The sequence below is a fragment of the Tursiops truncatus genome, chromosome 16 (genome assembly GCF_011762595.2).
Source record: "Tursiops truncatus isolate mTurTru1 chromosome 16, mTurTru1.mat.Y, whole genome shotgun sequence".
NCBI classification, from domain to species: domain Eukaryota; kingdom Metazoa; phylum Chordata; class Mammalia; order Artiodactyla; family Delphinidae; genus Tursiops; species Tursiops truncatus.
In genome coordinates, this window is record NC_047049.1 from 30080592 (window position 1) to 30096991 (window position 16400).

The 16400-nt window shown below is 41.8% G+C and overlaps 1 protein-coding gene across 2 annotated transcripts in view; it reads left to right on the forward strand.

Moving 5' to 3' along the window:
* Window positions 1-4370: 4370 nt before the first annotated feature.
* The window catches only part of ARHGAP19 (Rho GTPase activating protein 19), a 58002-nt gene continuing 45972 nt past the window's right edge, over window positions 4371-16400 (forward strand). The window contains exon 1 of one of the 2 annotated variants that reach the window (XM_019939731.3): window positions 4371-4449. In XM_019939731.3, the coding sequence (XP_019795290.1) occupies window positions 4394-4449 (56 nt within the window). In that variant the 5' untranslated portion in view covers window positions 4371-4393. Of the gene's footprint in view, window positions 4450-4551; window positions 4752-16400 lie in introns of those variants that run through there. The other variant, XM_019939732.3, reaches the window with a different exon arrangement.

Genomic DNA, 16400 nt, shown 5'->3' on the forward strand with positions numbered 1-16400 from the left:
TGTTATGGTAGCCAAAGTCAGTTTCCAGTGCTTGCCACCCAGATTGACAGAAATATCTAAATGTACACCTGGAGGGGATGGTTAAAATAAACCAGGGAGCATCTATAATGTGGAATACTACACAGCAGTTCAAAGAGTAAGGGCAGGGAATTCCCTGGCGGTCCCGTGGTTAGGACTCTCCCTGGTCAGGGAACTAGGATCCCACAAGCCGGGCGGCGTGGCCAAAAAAAGAAAAAAGGAAGAGTAATGGCAGATTTAGGTGTACGACACGGAAAAATCTCCAAGATGCATGTATAAGGATAATACGTACAGCATTTCACCATTTATCCAAAAATTAAAATTATGCATTTCTCTACGTATGTATGTATTACCATTAGAATGAGACACCATGAGAGAGTGACGTTTTGTTATGCCTGTATCTCCAGGCCTAGAACAGTGCCTGGCACGTAGTAGGCATTCAATAGATATTTGTTGAATAAATGTATTGTATAGAAAAAGATCTGAACAGACACAAACAGAAAATAGTGGTTTCTTAGAGGAGGGACTAGAATGTGGGGGGAGGTCAACAAAGGAGATTTTACCTGTATTATTTGAATTTTTTTTTACAAGGAAAATGTCTTCATGTATTACTTGTGTAATTAAACAATATAAAAAGAAAAGAGCTAGATATTAACAGATGATGAAAAAGACATTAAAATAATGATTCCGAAGACTTTATCATAACAAATACAAGTTTTCTGGCAAAGGAAAGGGGGAAAGAAAGAAAGGGATATTACAGGTGAGTACGTGATATTTTGGTGGGACTGTTGGCCTTTTTGACAAGAGAAGAAATCATTACATTTTTTAGACTTTTTTCTTTTTTTAATGTTCAATAAGCACCCTCACCCTATCCCTGTCTAGGCTCATTACTGATGTAAGGCTCAGAAATGCTTATTGTACACATGATATTTTTATATTTTGGTGTGGGCATCAAAATGTCCTGCTTTAATTCAAGCCGAGGGAACAGCAAGAACAAAAGTGGCAAACAGATGCATCTGGGGACTCCAAGTCACTTGCATTGTTGGAGGGTGGGGTTAGAGGTGGGGAGGGGAGAGGATGATGCTGGGGCTGGGGTCATGGGCAGATCCTTCTTTTCTTTCTTTTCCATCTTGTTCCTTCTTTTGCTTTCCTCCTATATTTCCTCCTCCTTCCCCCCCCCACCCCCCCGCCCCCGTTGAGGCCAGGGCCTGGAAACACAAAGAAGATTCGAATACCACATCTGCCCAAAGCTCCAGGTCTGTTGGGGTAGGTGGATGGATTTGCAGTCACATTTGTGGCAGACTCACGTCCATGCCTCTGCTCTTCAACCATCCTTTGGAGCCCTGGCCTTCTTCCCTTCTCCACACTTCTGAATTCTTGCGAGTCTGTTCTCTACTTTGGTATTTAGTCTTTCATAATTCTAAACTGTCTTTTGTTGTATGTGACTTACTTGTGTCCATTTTGTCTCCCTGAGTTCACTGTAAACTCCTTGAGGCCTGGGGCCACTTTTCTGTGACCTTTTGTTCAGCCAGGCTGTTGGAAACAAGAGGACTTTCTGAACTTTCAAGAATGCCTGCTGTACAGCTGTACTTATCGTCGCTCTAACAATCAATAACTAGACCGGGTAAGGAAGATGATCTCAGGGGAGCCGTGACATCCTCGCAGAAACGGGGTGTGCAGGCTTGTCGGCTGGGGGGTACTTTTAGAGCACTCAGCAGTGATACTTTCTTGTAATCAGAAGTCACAACAGGACAGCTGGTTTTGAGGAGGGACACTCCCCTCTCCAGGCTAACCGATTAAACTGTAACCTCAAGTGTAATGTATGGTCCTTATCACACAGCAATGGAGATAGAAGTGTTATCTGAGAAGGGAGTTTGGCATTCTTTTTTTTGGGCCTCACCCGCGGACCATGCAGGATCTTAGTTCCCTGACCAGGGATCGAACCCGTGTCCCCTGAAGTGTAAGCTCAGAGTTCTAACCACTGGACCACCAGGGAATTCCCGTGGAGTTTAGCATTCTTTTTTTTTTTTTTTTTTTTTTTGCGGTACGTGGGCCTCTCACTGTTGTGGCCTCTCCCATTGCGGAGCACAGGCTCCAGACGCACAGGCTCAGTGGCCCCATGGCTCCCAGGCCCAGCCGCTCCGCGGCATGTGGGATCTTCCCGGACCGGGGCACGAACCTGTGTCCCCTGCATCGGCAGGCAGACTCTCAACCACTGCGCCACCAGGGAAGCCCCGAGTTTAGCATTCTTAATATTCATCATCTCACCTTGAACATTTATCTAGACTTAGTGTGTGCCAGACACTCTGCTGTGAAGCAGCTCCTCAGAGGTTATCTCATTTAATCTTCACAATACGCCTCTGAGAATTACCATTGTCCTCACTTTACAGAAAAGGAAATAGAATCAGAAAGTTAAGTAACTTGTCTGGGGTCACACAGCTAGAAGCGATGGAGCCAGATTCGAGCCTAGGCTCACTAACTCCAGAGCCCATGCTCTTTAACTACGGTGTGTAGTTCCCCAAACATGAAGGACTTTGTGTAAAAAATGTCAGCAAAACAGATGAACCAGAAATATGGTGTTCTTCCTAGTTGTAGTGGTAATAGTTTAAAGTTTTGAATATTTCTTCTGTGCGAAAGCATCAGTTTAATTCAGTCAGTCGATTAATTGATGTCCTGGGTGTCATGGGGCCAGCGGTGGGGAGGGAAACCTGTTCACACTTCAGGGAAAGGGCAGAATTTGAGTCTTGGGTTCCCTGCTTTGTATATACAGCAGTTATGCAACCTGGATTTTCCAAGGCTGTCTGGGGTTCAGTGAAAAATTTCACTGATATGTATTTGTTGAATTTTGCATTTCTTTCCATGCATTTGTACAATAAGGACAATTTATTAAACATAAAACTAAATGCAATTTTATTTAGACACTTTTACCAAACTTATAAATTAATCAATTGAAATAATCTATTAGAATACTTGATTCAATTTTTGATTTGGATAATAGAGCCTGAGGATTTACTTATTCATTTGCTGAAAAAATATTTTTTGAAGGCCACTATGTGCCACATGCCACAGGGAGCAAAATAGATGTAGCCTCCACCCACATGTGGCAGGAAGTCTAGTTGGGAACACTCCCGTGAAACAAATGGTCACACAAACTATATAAGTTGTGATAAGAACGATGAGGAAGAGTACAAGTGCTATGTGAAAGTTTAGTAGGGGAACTGATTTATTCGGGGGGGGGGGCATGGAAGGCATCTGAACCAGTGACTTTTATTTATTTTTTGATTTATTATTATTATTTTTTGCTGCACCACACGGCTCTCGGGATCTTAGATCACCTACCAAGGATCAAACTCAGGCCCTGGCAGTGGATGTGCGGAGTCCTAACCACAGGACCACCAGGGAATTCCCTGAACCAGTGACTTTTAAACTGAGATGTGAAATGTAATAAAGCAGGCCAGCCAGAAAAACAACAGAGCAAAGGCTTTTGAGAAACTAAAATATATGTGGATAGAGCTTAGTAAAAGAGAAGGAGAGTGCTGGGAGATCTTCAGGTGAAAGGATGCAGAAGGAACAACAGGAAAAATATTCCTAGAAAAATCCAGCAGAGAAAGATAATACAGAGAAAAAATTAATGCTTTAAGTTTACAATGCTCTCGCATCTGTTGCCTCAGTTAATCCTCACCAGAAGCCCGTGAGGCAAGGGATGGCAAGCATAATTATGGTTATTTCTCCCACTGAGGATTAAAGCTCAGCCAGGGACAAAATTATGCAGGTTTTATCTCCATGATTCAGATCAGAGAGGCAAACTCTGTGGGTTCTTTGGGAAGCTGGAAGGGAGTAGGTGGAATGAAGAAGTGATCCCCCCGGTATGCTGTCTAAAGAAAGCAGGCTGTGAACTAAATTTAATAGGTACTTCTTGGCTCCCACTCTGTACCTACAATTCTGGGTGTATCAATCTGTATCAGGACAGAAAACGAATCTTGCATTTTAGAGAGCGACTCTTAAAGTCACTTTCAAGTTCAACAGATCTGTAATTCTGAGTTTTATACATCAGGACAAAGTTTGAGCATTGGCTTGGTATTTCTGACATGAACCTAAAAGTCGGTGGAATCCGAAGGGTTAATCAAAATGAGAAACTACAACTCCCGGCAGGCCTCGGGGCTGGGTTCCCCCCTCCTTTCTTTTCCGCCAAGACTGGGGGCGACCAAGGACGGTTAGTTATTTGAATAGACCTATAATATCATGAAGCTGTTTAAGTTGAGGCGGGCCGGTCAAGTCATCCAATCGTGTAAAAGATGGGGAAACACCTTAGCCAATCCAAAGGCAGGGGGGCGGGGTCGGGGTTGGGGGTGGTGAAAGAAGTTTACTGACTAAGATGGCGACTGAGGCGCGGAGTGAAGGGGAGGTGCCAGCCGGCGAATCTGGCCGGAGGTGAGACAAGCTCTTGGTCCAGCTGCCTTGGAAACGAGGCCGTGGGCTGGTCGTACTGATGCCCTTCCCTCGGGTCACGGTGACCCAGAGGGGCCGGGCTTTGTTCCTTTCTCCCGCGGCGTTTCTCATCTTCGCGCCTGCGGGAGCTGAGGCGCGGTGGTCCGGCCGCGACGCTGGGCTCCAGCTGGGCCCCCGCTTGGTCCTGCTGATGCCCGTTGGGGGACTACCAGCGGCGTTGGCTGCAAACCGACCAGTTGGTGGTGGCAGCGCTGCCTGCCTTTGCCCTGAGACTCATGTTGATGGTGAGGAAACTCAAGCCCAGAGCTGTTAAGCGAATTTCCTAACGTCTAACAGCGCAGAGAGAGAACGCTGTCAGTCAGTACTTTTTAATCTCTTCCGAGGCAGTTTGTGTGGTTTAAGTCGGAGCACAGATTTGAGTGTCAGTTGGAAATGGGTTTGAGTCCTTGGGCCAGTTAAACATTTTAAAAATTTTATTGTAGTAAAAACACTTAACATGAGATCTACCCTGTGGGTACAATTTTAAGAGTACAATAAGTACTGTTGACTATAGGTACAGTGTTGTACACCAGATTTCAAGAGCTTGTTCATTTTGCTTAACTGGAACTTTATGCCTGTTAATTAGTAACTCCACATTCCTCCTCTTCCAGCTGCTGGCAACCCCCATTCCACTCTTTAGTTCTGTGAATTTGATTATTTTAGATACCTCATGTAAGTGAATACCTCATATAAGTGGAATCACTTGTCTTTCTGCAACTGTCGTATTTCAGTTAGCATAATGTCCTCAGGGTTCATCCATGTTGTCACATATTGCAGAATTTTCTTTTTTAAAGGCGAGTAATATTCCATTCTATGTGTATACTACATTTTGCTTGTCTGTTTGTATGTTCGTGGACATTTAGGTTGTTTCCACATCTTGGCTGTTGTTAGTCATGCCTCAGTGAACGTGAGAGTGCTAATAATTCTTTGAGATCTTGATTTCAGCGATTTTGGATAAATACACAGAAGTGAGATTGCTGGATCATATGGTAATTCTAGTTTTAATTTTTTTGAGGAACCTCCATACTATTTGCTATACCACTGCCCTATTTTGCTTTCCTACCAACAGTGTACAAATGTTCCAATTTCTCCCCATCCTCACCAACACTTGTCTTTTGTTCTTGTTTTTATTGCGGCATGCGGGTGCTCTAGGTGTGGCGCGCGGGCTCAGTAGTTGCCGCACGTGGGCTTAGTTGCCCCGTAGCGTGTGGGATCTTAGTTCCCCAACCAGGGATTGAACCCGCGTCCCCTGCATTGGAAGGCGGATTCTTAACCACTGGACCACCAGGGAAGTCCCAACATGATTTTATATAGAGAAAACCCGTAAGACACTAACAAAAAAACTGTTAGAAATAAACAAGTTTAAGTTGCAGGATACAAAATCAACCTACAAAAATCAGTTGTGTTTCTATACAGATAGAATGAACTATCTGTAAAGGATATTAGGAAAAGAATCATATTTACAGTAGCACCAAAAAGAATAAAATACTTAGACCAATTTTTTTTTTTTCCCCCCGGTATGCGGGCCTCTCACTGTTGCGGCCTCTCCCGTTGCGGAGCACAGGCTCCGGACGCGCAGGCTCAGCGGCCATGGCTCCCAGGCCCAGCCGCTCTGTGGCATGTGGGATCTTCCCGGACCAGGGCACGAACCTGTGTGCCCTGCATCGGCAGGCGGACTCTCAACCACTGCGCCACCAGGGAAGCCCTGGGCCAATTTTTAAACTTATCTCAGCTTCAGTTTCTTCATCTGTAAATGGACATAATGATGTCTATTCCAGAGAATGTCAGAATTAAATCAGACAAGCCTTTTAAAGCTCTTAGCGTTGAGCCTAGTAGATAATAACCACTCCATATGTAATACGTTTTCTTTCTCTTAGTAGAACAACTAAAGACCAGATCAGAGGGATCTGCAGTTTAGGAAATCATTACTTTATTTTTAGAGTGTTTTCTCCTAAGCAGGAACACTGAAATTTAGCTTTTCCTAGAAAGAATTTCCAGGTGGTCTTACCCCAGCTTTGAGACCTCAGTTGTCTTAATTGAGTAAGTGTATATTAGAACTCAGTAGAGTGAGCTTATTTACATTGCCCTGGTGCTTTGGCTTTGTGTCTGTTGGTGCTGTTTATACTGAATAGGAGATTCCAAATCTTGGAAAGCTGGGTTTGTGAGTGGGCACTGGAATCCCTCCTTAGCAGAGATGGGAGTGGTTGAATATGTTATTTACTATTTTATAGGGAAGAGGTTTTCCCTCTTGGAGCTGCCTATAAATGGTTGATCGTTTTTTTTTTGCCCAGAAACCATAGAGGGGGTTGATAAATTTGATTAGATCATCCTTCAGCCTGCTCTAAAATCTTGAATTGTGATGAAAATCTGAAGACAAAATACCTTTCTGTAGTGGGAACTGTTTGAATTTCTTTAAAGGAAGTTGCTGTTTGAATTTAAATTTTGGGCTATAGTATTAGTTACATGATCAGTAGATATTCCCAGAATCTTATCTGAACCTGAAACTGTTCATATTGTAAAAGAGAAGTTGAGTTTTCTAAAACTTTTTAGGGCGAGACACGTATATTTTTATTACGTATTCCCAACAGTTAGCTTTGTCTAGGTGGTCAATAATGAATGAATAATAGTTTTTGTCATTTTTAAGATATAAAATATTACCTTGTGGTGATAAATGCCATGAAATTATTTTATGTTCTGCAGATATTAACCTTGCTAATGTTCTGTTGGTGGTGTGTCCCCTTGTATTCCATAAAGAAGAGGAAAGAGTCTGATTTGCACAGATCAACACATATTTGCATGTTGGAGAATATATGATCATCTGTTCAGAACTGTCTAGCTTTCTATTTCTATTTCTTCGTTATTATTTTAAGCCTGCACCTAATAATAAGGAGAATCCACAAATAGAAGGTGTCCACTCTACCAGTAGTGGTATAAAAATAATAGAGACTCTTAAGGGCCAAAGAGAGAAAAAGAAAAAGCTAAAGCAGGAAAAGAAATATAGCCACCTCCCCACGCAATCGGCAGTAGGGAAATACAGCTCAGTACTTTTTGAGTTGAAAAACGACATAAAAAGAAAGTACTAACTATTATTAGATGAAGAGGGGAAATTGATAACAAAGAGTCACAGGCTTTCTAACCTCAATATTCACTGGAAAAAAAGAAACCCACTGTGAACCAGAAAAAGCAAACGGGAACATATAGGGGTGGACGGAGGCAGAGCAAGCCGCGGAAGTGATAGCACTTGTGAAAAGCTGGAGACAGTTAATATGCCGGCAGCGTCTAAGTTTTGGAGCCCAAGCCTGCCCATGGAACTTAGGGAGCTTTGGAACAGACTTTGGGATACTTACATCCCATTTTGGAAATGTTTTTGGAGGATAAGGAAGGTGCCTGAAGATGGGGAAAGTGTCCTGTATCCTGGTGATTTACCTACCCCGTAGATTTCCTGAAGTCTTTTTTGTTATATTGTTCTTTCTCTTATAAGACAGCAGTGTGGTCCTTTGAGAAAAGTGGTAGATGGAACCTATTGATCTTAGGAAAAATTGTCTGTTCTCACTTGTACAAGCGGAAAACATGGTTTAAATGTCTGAATCCAATTTGTTGTGGTTTTTTTTGGCCGACCCTGGAGGCTTGCAGGATCTTAGTTCCTTGACCAGGGATTGAACCTGGCGCCATGGCCGTAAGAGTGCCAAGTCCTAACTAACCACTGGACCACCAGGGAACTCCCTGAATCCAGTGTTTTATTTGTACTGTCAAATTCTATGAACGGTAATGAGGAATAGATTCTTCAGGGGTCTTTCTTGAATCTGAATCTTTTTATTTTACATTTTTATCAGTTATCTGGCTTAGAGAGTTTGACCATTAAATTTATAGACAAGGCCAGTCTTGGTAGAAGGAGGGGGGAAGAAGAAAATAGAATTTTAAAGTTAATCTGTATAAACTGGTCAGTGGCTTACCTTTCTTTCCCTCTAACCTTTAGCTGTAGAGTTCGTGAGATTAAACAGTGCAAAAGAGGGAGGTTGCTGGGTGGTTGTGTGGAAGTCCTCAGAGAGTGGCAGTCTTTTTTGTTATTGCAAGTCCAGAAACTATTTTATCCATTAGATGGGTTTGGGGACTGACTCTATTCAGGCTTACAAGCCATTCGATAAAGGCAATTTAGGTAATTTGCATGAAGAATATAAATGAACTTATTTACAAAACAGAAATAAACTTATAGACATAGAAAACAAACTTATGGTTACCAAAGGGGAAAGGCAAGGATGGGGGAGAGGGATAAATTAGGAGTTCGGGATTAACAGATACACACTACTATATATAAAATAGATAACCAACAAGGACTTACTGTATAGCACAGGGAACTATCTTCAATATCTTCTAATAACCTATAATGGAAAAGAATCTGAAAAAGAGTATATATACATATATATGTATATATATGGCTAAATCACTTTGCTGTACACCTGAAACATTGTAAATCAAGTATACTTCAATAAAAAAAAAAGAATATACCTGATATGTATGTCAGGTTTTCCCATTTCATCCTTGAAAGAGACACATTACAGCTGATTGATTAGATTATTGCTTTCTCCTTTTTTTTAAAATTTTATTTTTGGCTGCATTGGTCTTCGTTGCTGTGCACGGGCTTTCTCTAGTTGCAGCGAGCGGGGGCTACGCTTCATTGTGGTGCATGGGCTTCTCATTGCAGTGGCTTCTCTTGTTGTGGAGTACAGGGTCTAGGTGCACAGTAGTTGTGGCACGTGGGCTCAGTAGTTGTGGTGCACGAGCTTCAGTAGTTGTGGCGCACGAGCTTCAGCAGTTGTGGCTCACGGGCTCTAGAGTGCAGGCTCAGTAGTTGTGGCACACGGGCTTCGTTGCTTCGTGGCATGTGGGATTTTCCCAGACTAGTACTCTTACCCGTGTCCCCTGCATTGGCAGGTGGATTCTTAACCACTGAGCCATCAGGGAAGTCCCTCCCTTTTTTTTTTTTTCAAATCAGCACTTATCAGTACTTTCTTCCTGAAGATACCGTCTGGCTACCTGGAGTGAACCCTTTTAATTACGTTTTATTAAACATCTTTTAGAATGGGCTGTTTCTAGAAATGCCAGAGCCCATCTATTTTGTGCTGATGTTTTGCTAGTTTTTACCTGCTATATCAGTCAGGGTTCAGCTAGGACACAGAAACTATACAGTAATTTGAATAAAGAAAGTTTAGTATAAAGAATTATTGATTATAACGGGATTGGAGTAACAAGGGATTGGCTAATAAGAACTAAAGAGATCTCTAAACAATATACAAATGGGAGAAATCAGAATCAGCTGTGTATACCAAGTCGTCATGTTGTACACTTTAAATATCTTATAACTTTGTCTGCCAATTATAGCTTGATAAAGCTGAAAAAAAGAAAAGAATCCACTCTTATACACAGGGCTGAGATAGAATGTACTAAGAAGAGGCACCCTAGGGCAGAGATCCCACCTTATTGGAGAAGGCGTGGCTGTGGCTCACAGAATGGCAGAGAAGTTGCTGTGGTGGAAGTTGTTGGAAATTCACCTTATGGAACCTGCCAGAACACTTTAGGACACTGGGGAAAGCTGTTAATAGGGAGGTGTCATGGGGGGAAGCAACTGGCTTGTGGGTGCTGCTGGCTGCTGTAAACTGGAGTCTGTCAGTGGAGAAGCTGTGCATGCTGCAGGAGCTTGCCTCGACGAGCAGCCTGGAACCGGAAAGGGAAAGGCCCTGCCTCCTGCACTGTCTCTGCAGTGTTCTTTATTCATAATGCTTAACGTTGTGCCAGCTGGAAAAGGAAATACACTTAAAAGTCTCTGGCTCCATTTTTGCAGAGTAGGGAATGATGGGTGAGAGGCAATAAATTGATAACTGGCACATGGAGAATCATCTTATCTCCAAGTTCCTAGCTTCCCTTTGCTTCAGCACTACGTAAGTCTATTCTATAGAAAAGTATGAGGTGGTGTGTAGGATCTGAATGAATGAGGAGGGACAGAAACAAGTCAGAGGACAAGAAGGTGATTGGTGCTTAAATTTGCTCGGACAAACTTATGTGTGTAAGCTTGTAAAGGTCTATATGCATTCCAAATGGAATGACAGTTTTCTGGAATAAAGAGCCTGAAGCAAGACTGTTAAACAATAGTTATTAGGTTAAATATAATTTATCTGATTTTATTTTTTTGAGTCAGGCTGATGTCTAAGATATATAGTATTACCTTATTGGTCTTTGTAATTTCAAACATGCAAAGATCCCAGCAGGTGCGTTGTTTATTGATACTTTTCCCTCAGTTAAAGCAGTACGTGCCTTTGAGCAAGCTACTTTAACTTTTCATATCTTTTTACTTGGGGTTACTGGCATGTAGTTATATGAGGTTTTAGAAATTTGTGTTTGTAATGATGGGAAATATATATAATTTTAAAAGAGTTACTACATTTCTGCCAAGGTCTAACGTACAGTAATGTTTTTTTGGTCTAGTTCTAGGATTGGGTATTGCACATGGATCTCTTGCACCAGAGTAGCTTCCAGTTATAATTATCAGTTGGAATAATACCCTCTTTTCCAGAATTTAGCTCTAAATTTGGCATAACAGCATTAAGTTTGGAAGTTTTATGTTTTTTTTTTAAAGAATCTGAGTAACGTGGAACAGTGAAAATAGCTGAAATGAGTTCAGTTGAAGAACCAAAGGCTGCATGCTATGTGCTGTGATTTGGCTGAAAAGAAGTTCCAATTTGTACGAAAAAACAGGACTGGCTTGTGAAAAACTAGGAAGCATTGTGAAAAACTAGGAGAAATGGTGTGGAAGGGAGAAGAGCAAGGGAAAAGACAAAAATTAAAAAAGGAAAATATGAAGAAGAGAGGGTGACTTAATAGTAGAGGCTGCCAGCCACGGCCGCAGGGGCAGGCTTTGGAGGCAGCGGTGATGAAGCCTGCAAGACTGATCTTGGAGAACCGAGGCTCCAGAGGAGCAGGAGGGAGGCAGAGTACTCAAGAAGCCCGCTCTGTCCTCTGGAGGTGGAGGCACGGAAAGGAGGGCTTGTACTGTGGGCAGACACTCTTACACATCTCTGTGTGTTAGGGCTCTTTCAGGCATACGTGACAGAAACAGACTAGCTTAAGCACAGAGACACTGCTTAGCTCAGGAAACAAAAGTCCAGGGCGTAGATCAAGCACAGCTCAATCTATATTGAAGATCTCAAATCTCAATGTCCCAGGCATCTGCTTTTTACTCTCTTAGATCCGATCTCTGTATTTGCTTTATAAAAGGGCAGGTTCTTCACAAAAAGGTGGCAGAAATGGACCACCAACAGCTTCAATCTTCCATCTGGTTAGCAATCTTAGCATCTAGCAAGAGTCTTGGAATTGAGTCTTTTTGTCCTGGTTTGACTTGCGGGCCTTTGTCTGAATCAGTGAGGAGGATAAAATGTTTCGATGAGGTGAGCTTGGGTCATATGCTCACACTGGTGGCCAGGGAGTAGGGTCAGCCCACCAAACTACATAAATTAAAGGATCGGAAGAGGTTGTTGCTCAAGGGGAAACAGATGTGGGAAGCTTGAACGGCAGTTGTCCACTACACCCATCTTCATAACTCCCCTGTGCACCCTCCTTTGCTTCAAGTTACGTTTTGAAAAGGGCTTGCCACTAATGTGTGGAGAAAGCATTTTATGTTTCCTAAAAACCTACCAAATAAAAAACCAAACAAAAAAGCCCTTTAATTAAGTACTACTTATCTTTTTTTTCCTCCACTGTCAAACCCTTCTCATCTTTAAGACCTACCTCAAATTTCAACTCTTGTATAAGGGTGAAAGATTCTCTCCTAACTCTGAATTCTTAGAGCTTTCATTGACTGTACCATGCATTTGGCAGTTAATGATCTTGTATCATCTTTCGTGTTACAGTCTTTAGCCACTACTTAAAATCTTGTAGGAAAACCATTGTTCTTTTCTGTAGTTAAGTATAAAACTATAGTGATGGGTAAAAAAAGAGTGAGTTTGTCAGAAACTTACAAGTTTTGTGATTTACCTTATAAATAATTATTTAAATATGGAGTGCGTTAATGACAGTACATTTATAATGGGAAATGTGTTAGTATCAAACTGTAACACTGTATAAAGCCATAGCTTTTAAGATAATCAGATGAAAACATAAATAACAATATCAGTTATGAAATTAAATACAGATAATTTGTCAAGCTGAACTATTACCTGAAAGCTAGACACCAGTTTTTTGTTATTGCAAGAATGAAACAGTTAGAATCACAGAAAAATTCAGTCTCCTGCCAGCTGAGTTTTATTATGCTGTAGTACTTATTAACCTTAAGTTTTAGAAAAATTAATATGTAATTAAAATATTGTGTATACTCAAAAGTATGAAAATGAGATGCTTCCTTTAAAGCTATATAGATTAGGCATATAAGTTTAATTAAGTTTGGGCCTTATTTCTTTTGCTTACTGACCAGGGTATATTACATAGCATAAAACAAATTTCTTGGGACTCAGTAAGATTACAAAGTACGATAATGATCTGAGCCAAGCTATAACAGATAAACTTTCCCCACTTCAACAGAAAATATTGTCCAACATACCATGTAAAGCTACATCTATTTCAAAAATGTTCCTGATTATATGATCCTAATTTTCTTTTTTTGCTCCATTCATTTTTCACCATAGAAAATTAAAATGATTTGGTTGATCTTTGTCCAAGTTTCTGAAATGTGTTACAATAAAGAAGTAAGACATTGTTTGACATGCTTTAAAATAATGTTATCCGTTTAGAGATAAAGATGTCTCAGTTGGGTTCTATCAGTATCAATGAAAAGAGAAAAAAAATTCGTGAATGAAATATAGAAATCACATGGTTCTTAATATTAAATTTGTAATTGCATGCCCTATGACAGCTACAATTGCTACATGTGTTTTAATTGTACCTTTGGGGAGGGGGGAACCTCATTAATTTAGGAATTGTAACTAAAGAATGACATTGGGATTACATAATGAAGTTCTTCACTTGTTTTATTATTTTTTATTTTTTAAAATCTATTTATTTATTTTTGGCTGCTTTGGGTCTTTGTTGCTGCGCGCAGGCTTTCTCTAGTTGCGGCGAGCGGGGGCCACTCTTCGTTGCGGTGCGCAGGCTTCTCATTGCGATGGCTTCCCTTGCTGTGGAGCACGGGCTCTAGGCACCTGGGCTTCAGTGGTTGCGGCACGTGGGCTTCAGCAGTTGTGTCTCATGGGCTCCAGAGCGCAGACTTAGTAGCTGTGGCGCACGGGCGTAGCTGCTCCGCGGCATGTGGGATCTTCCCGGCCCAAGGCCCGAACCCATGTCCCCGGAATTGGTAGGTGGATTCCCAACCACTGTGCCACCAGGGAAGTCCCACTTGTTTTATTTTTATGCTGAACACAATTACAAGGATAAAACCAAGTAAGTAAAAACAATGACACCAAAGAAAAACTCACCAAATAACAGGAAACTAACAATTAGGGGAAGATGAGAAACCAAGAAAGTGTGCAGGAATATCATTTAGTAACATTCTTTTTTTTTTTTTTTTTTTTTTTTTTTGCGGTACACGGGCCTCTCACTGCTGTGGCCTCTCCCGTTGCGGAGCACAGGCTCTGGACGCGCAGGCTCAGCGGCCATGGCTCACGGGCTCAGCCGCTCCGCAGCATGTGGGATCTTCCCGGACCAGGGCACGAACCTGTGTCCCCTGCATCGGCAGGCGGACTCTCAACCACTAGCGCCACCAGGGAAGCCCTAGTAACATTCTTGATGTTATCATCAAATATTTTCTGCTCTCTAAGAAAGTCAAACTTTAATCAGAGAACACTACATGCACTATAATAAGCCCTTTGAAATGTGGCTAGCTTTTGTATTTTTAAGTCTATTTAGCATTTTAAAGTTTTCTGAATTTTGGAATCCCTACAATCCCTGCATTGGTTGCACTAATAGTTTCTTCACTCAAGTAACAAGGTCTACATTATTTTTTTCTTTTGGTCAGGTCATTTTGTGGCTGCTGTCCTTGTGACCAAGCTCTCCTTAATTAGATCTGCCGTTCAATCTGCTTCATTTGTTAGGATGACCCTAAGCAAGAGATCAGTCATCTTTCAATCCGTGTTTTTCATCGAATAAACTGGCTTTTAAATATTAAAAATAAGTACACCAATGTGAAACATACAGTTATGTCATTGTGTTAAACTTTCATTGAAAATTTGAACCCAGGGTATGTATATTAAGATTGTACAGAGGGGGGCTTCCCTGGTGGCACAGTGGTTAAGAATCCACCTGCCAATGCAGGGTACATGAATTCGAGCCCTGGTCCGGGAAGATCCCACATGCTGCAGAGCAACTAAGCCCGTGTGCCACAACTACTGAGCCTGCGTTCTGGAACCCGTGAGCCACAACTACTGAGCCCGTGTGCCACAACTACTGAAGCCCACGTGCCTAGAGCCTGTGCTCTGCAACAAGAGAAGCCACCGCAATGAGAAGCCTGCGCACTGCAACGAAGAGTAGCCCCCACTCGCTGCAACTAGAGAAAGACCGCACACAGCAACAAAGACCCAACACAGACAAAAATAAATAAATAAATAAATAAAAGATTGTACAGAGGGGCTTCCCTGGTGGCGCAGTGGTTAGGAATCTGGCTGCCAATGCAGGGGACGTGGGTTCGATCCCTGGTCCAGGAAGATCCCAATGCTGTGGAGCAACTAAGCCCGTGCACCACAACTACTGAGCCTGCACTTTGGAACCCGCAAGCCACAACTACTGAAGCCTGTGCACCTAGAGCCTGTGCTTTGCAACAAGGGAAGCCACCACAATGAGAGGCCCGCGCACCACAACTAGTGAAAGCCTGCACTCAGCAAAAAAAAAAAAAAAAAAAAAAAAGATTGTACAGAGGATAAAGCCTAAATTTATTAAAGCATAAATATTTTAACTGACACAATAGATTCTTTTTAGGTGTTAAGAAATAAAAGTGTTGAAAAGAAATTGGAATATTTAAATTGTAAAAATTTCATTTCAAAAGTATTAATATACTTCATGCACCGTAAAATCTCATACATTAGAATCTGTCTTTTCAATATCTCATCATCTCAACAGTTGGTGTCACTCACAGTTCTGAGTGGGAAATCGTATTGTATTGTGTTTCCCCAAAGTGGTGGTTGCTTAAGATTTACTACAGTGAAAAAAATCTCATAATTGCTTCCAGTTTCAAAGTAGTTTTAGCAGAATGCCCAAGATCTCTTTAAAATAATGACACTTAAAAGACTAACATTTATGTGCAAATGCAATAAAAGAAAAATTGTTCGCAACCCAATTTTTTTTTTTTTTTTTTTGCGGTACGCGGGCCTCTCACTGTTGGGGCCTCTTCCTGTTGCAGAGCACAGGCTCCGGACGCACAGGCTCAGCAGCCATGGCTCGTGGGCCTAGCCGCTCCGCAGCATGTGGGATCTTCCCAGACCAGGGCACGAACCCGTGTCCCCTGCATCGGCAGGCGGACTCTCAACCACTGTGCCACCAGGGAAGCCCCGCAACCCAATTTTTAAAGTCATCTCATGGGGTCTTCTGGGTGCCCATGTGCTAATTGCACCTGTAATTGACCACTTGTATTTTTGAAAACAGACATAGTGGAAAAAAAATAGTATCTTGTAGTGTTCAGTGAATTTTAAGCTTCTGGATGCCAGAGACTTAGTTTAGTTTCTTGTTCCTGTACCTTACAATTTCTTAAAATTATAAAGCACTCAGTAGATCACGGTTAGTTTGAATTTAAATGACATGTGAGTGGCTGTGATTTCTTGTTTGGCTAACATGTGCCTCAGAAAAGCAATTCACCTTCTTATGATGGTTGATGAAGAGACTTACGATTAGTTTCGTAGAATACTGACTAAGAGATTAAAGCT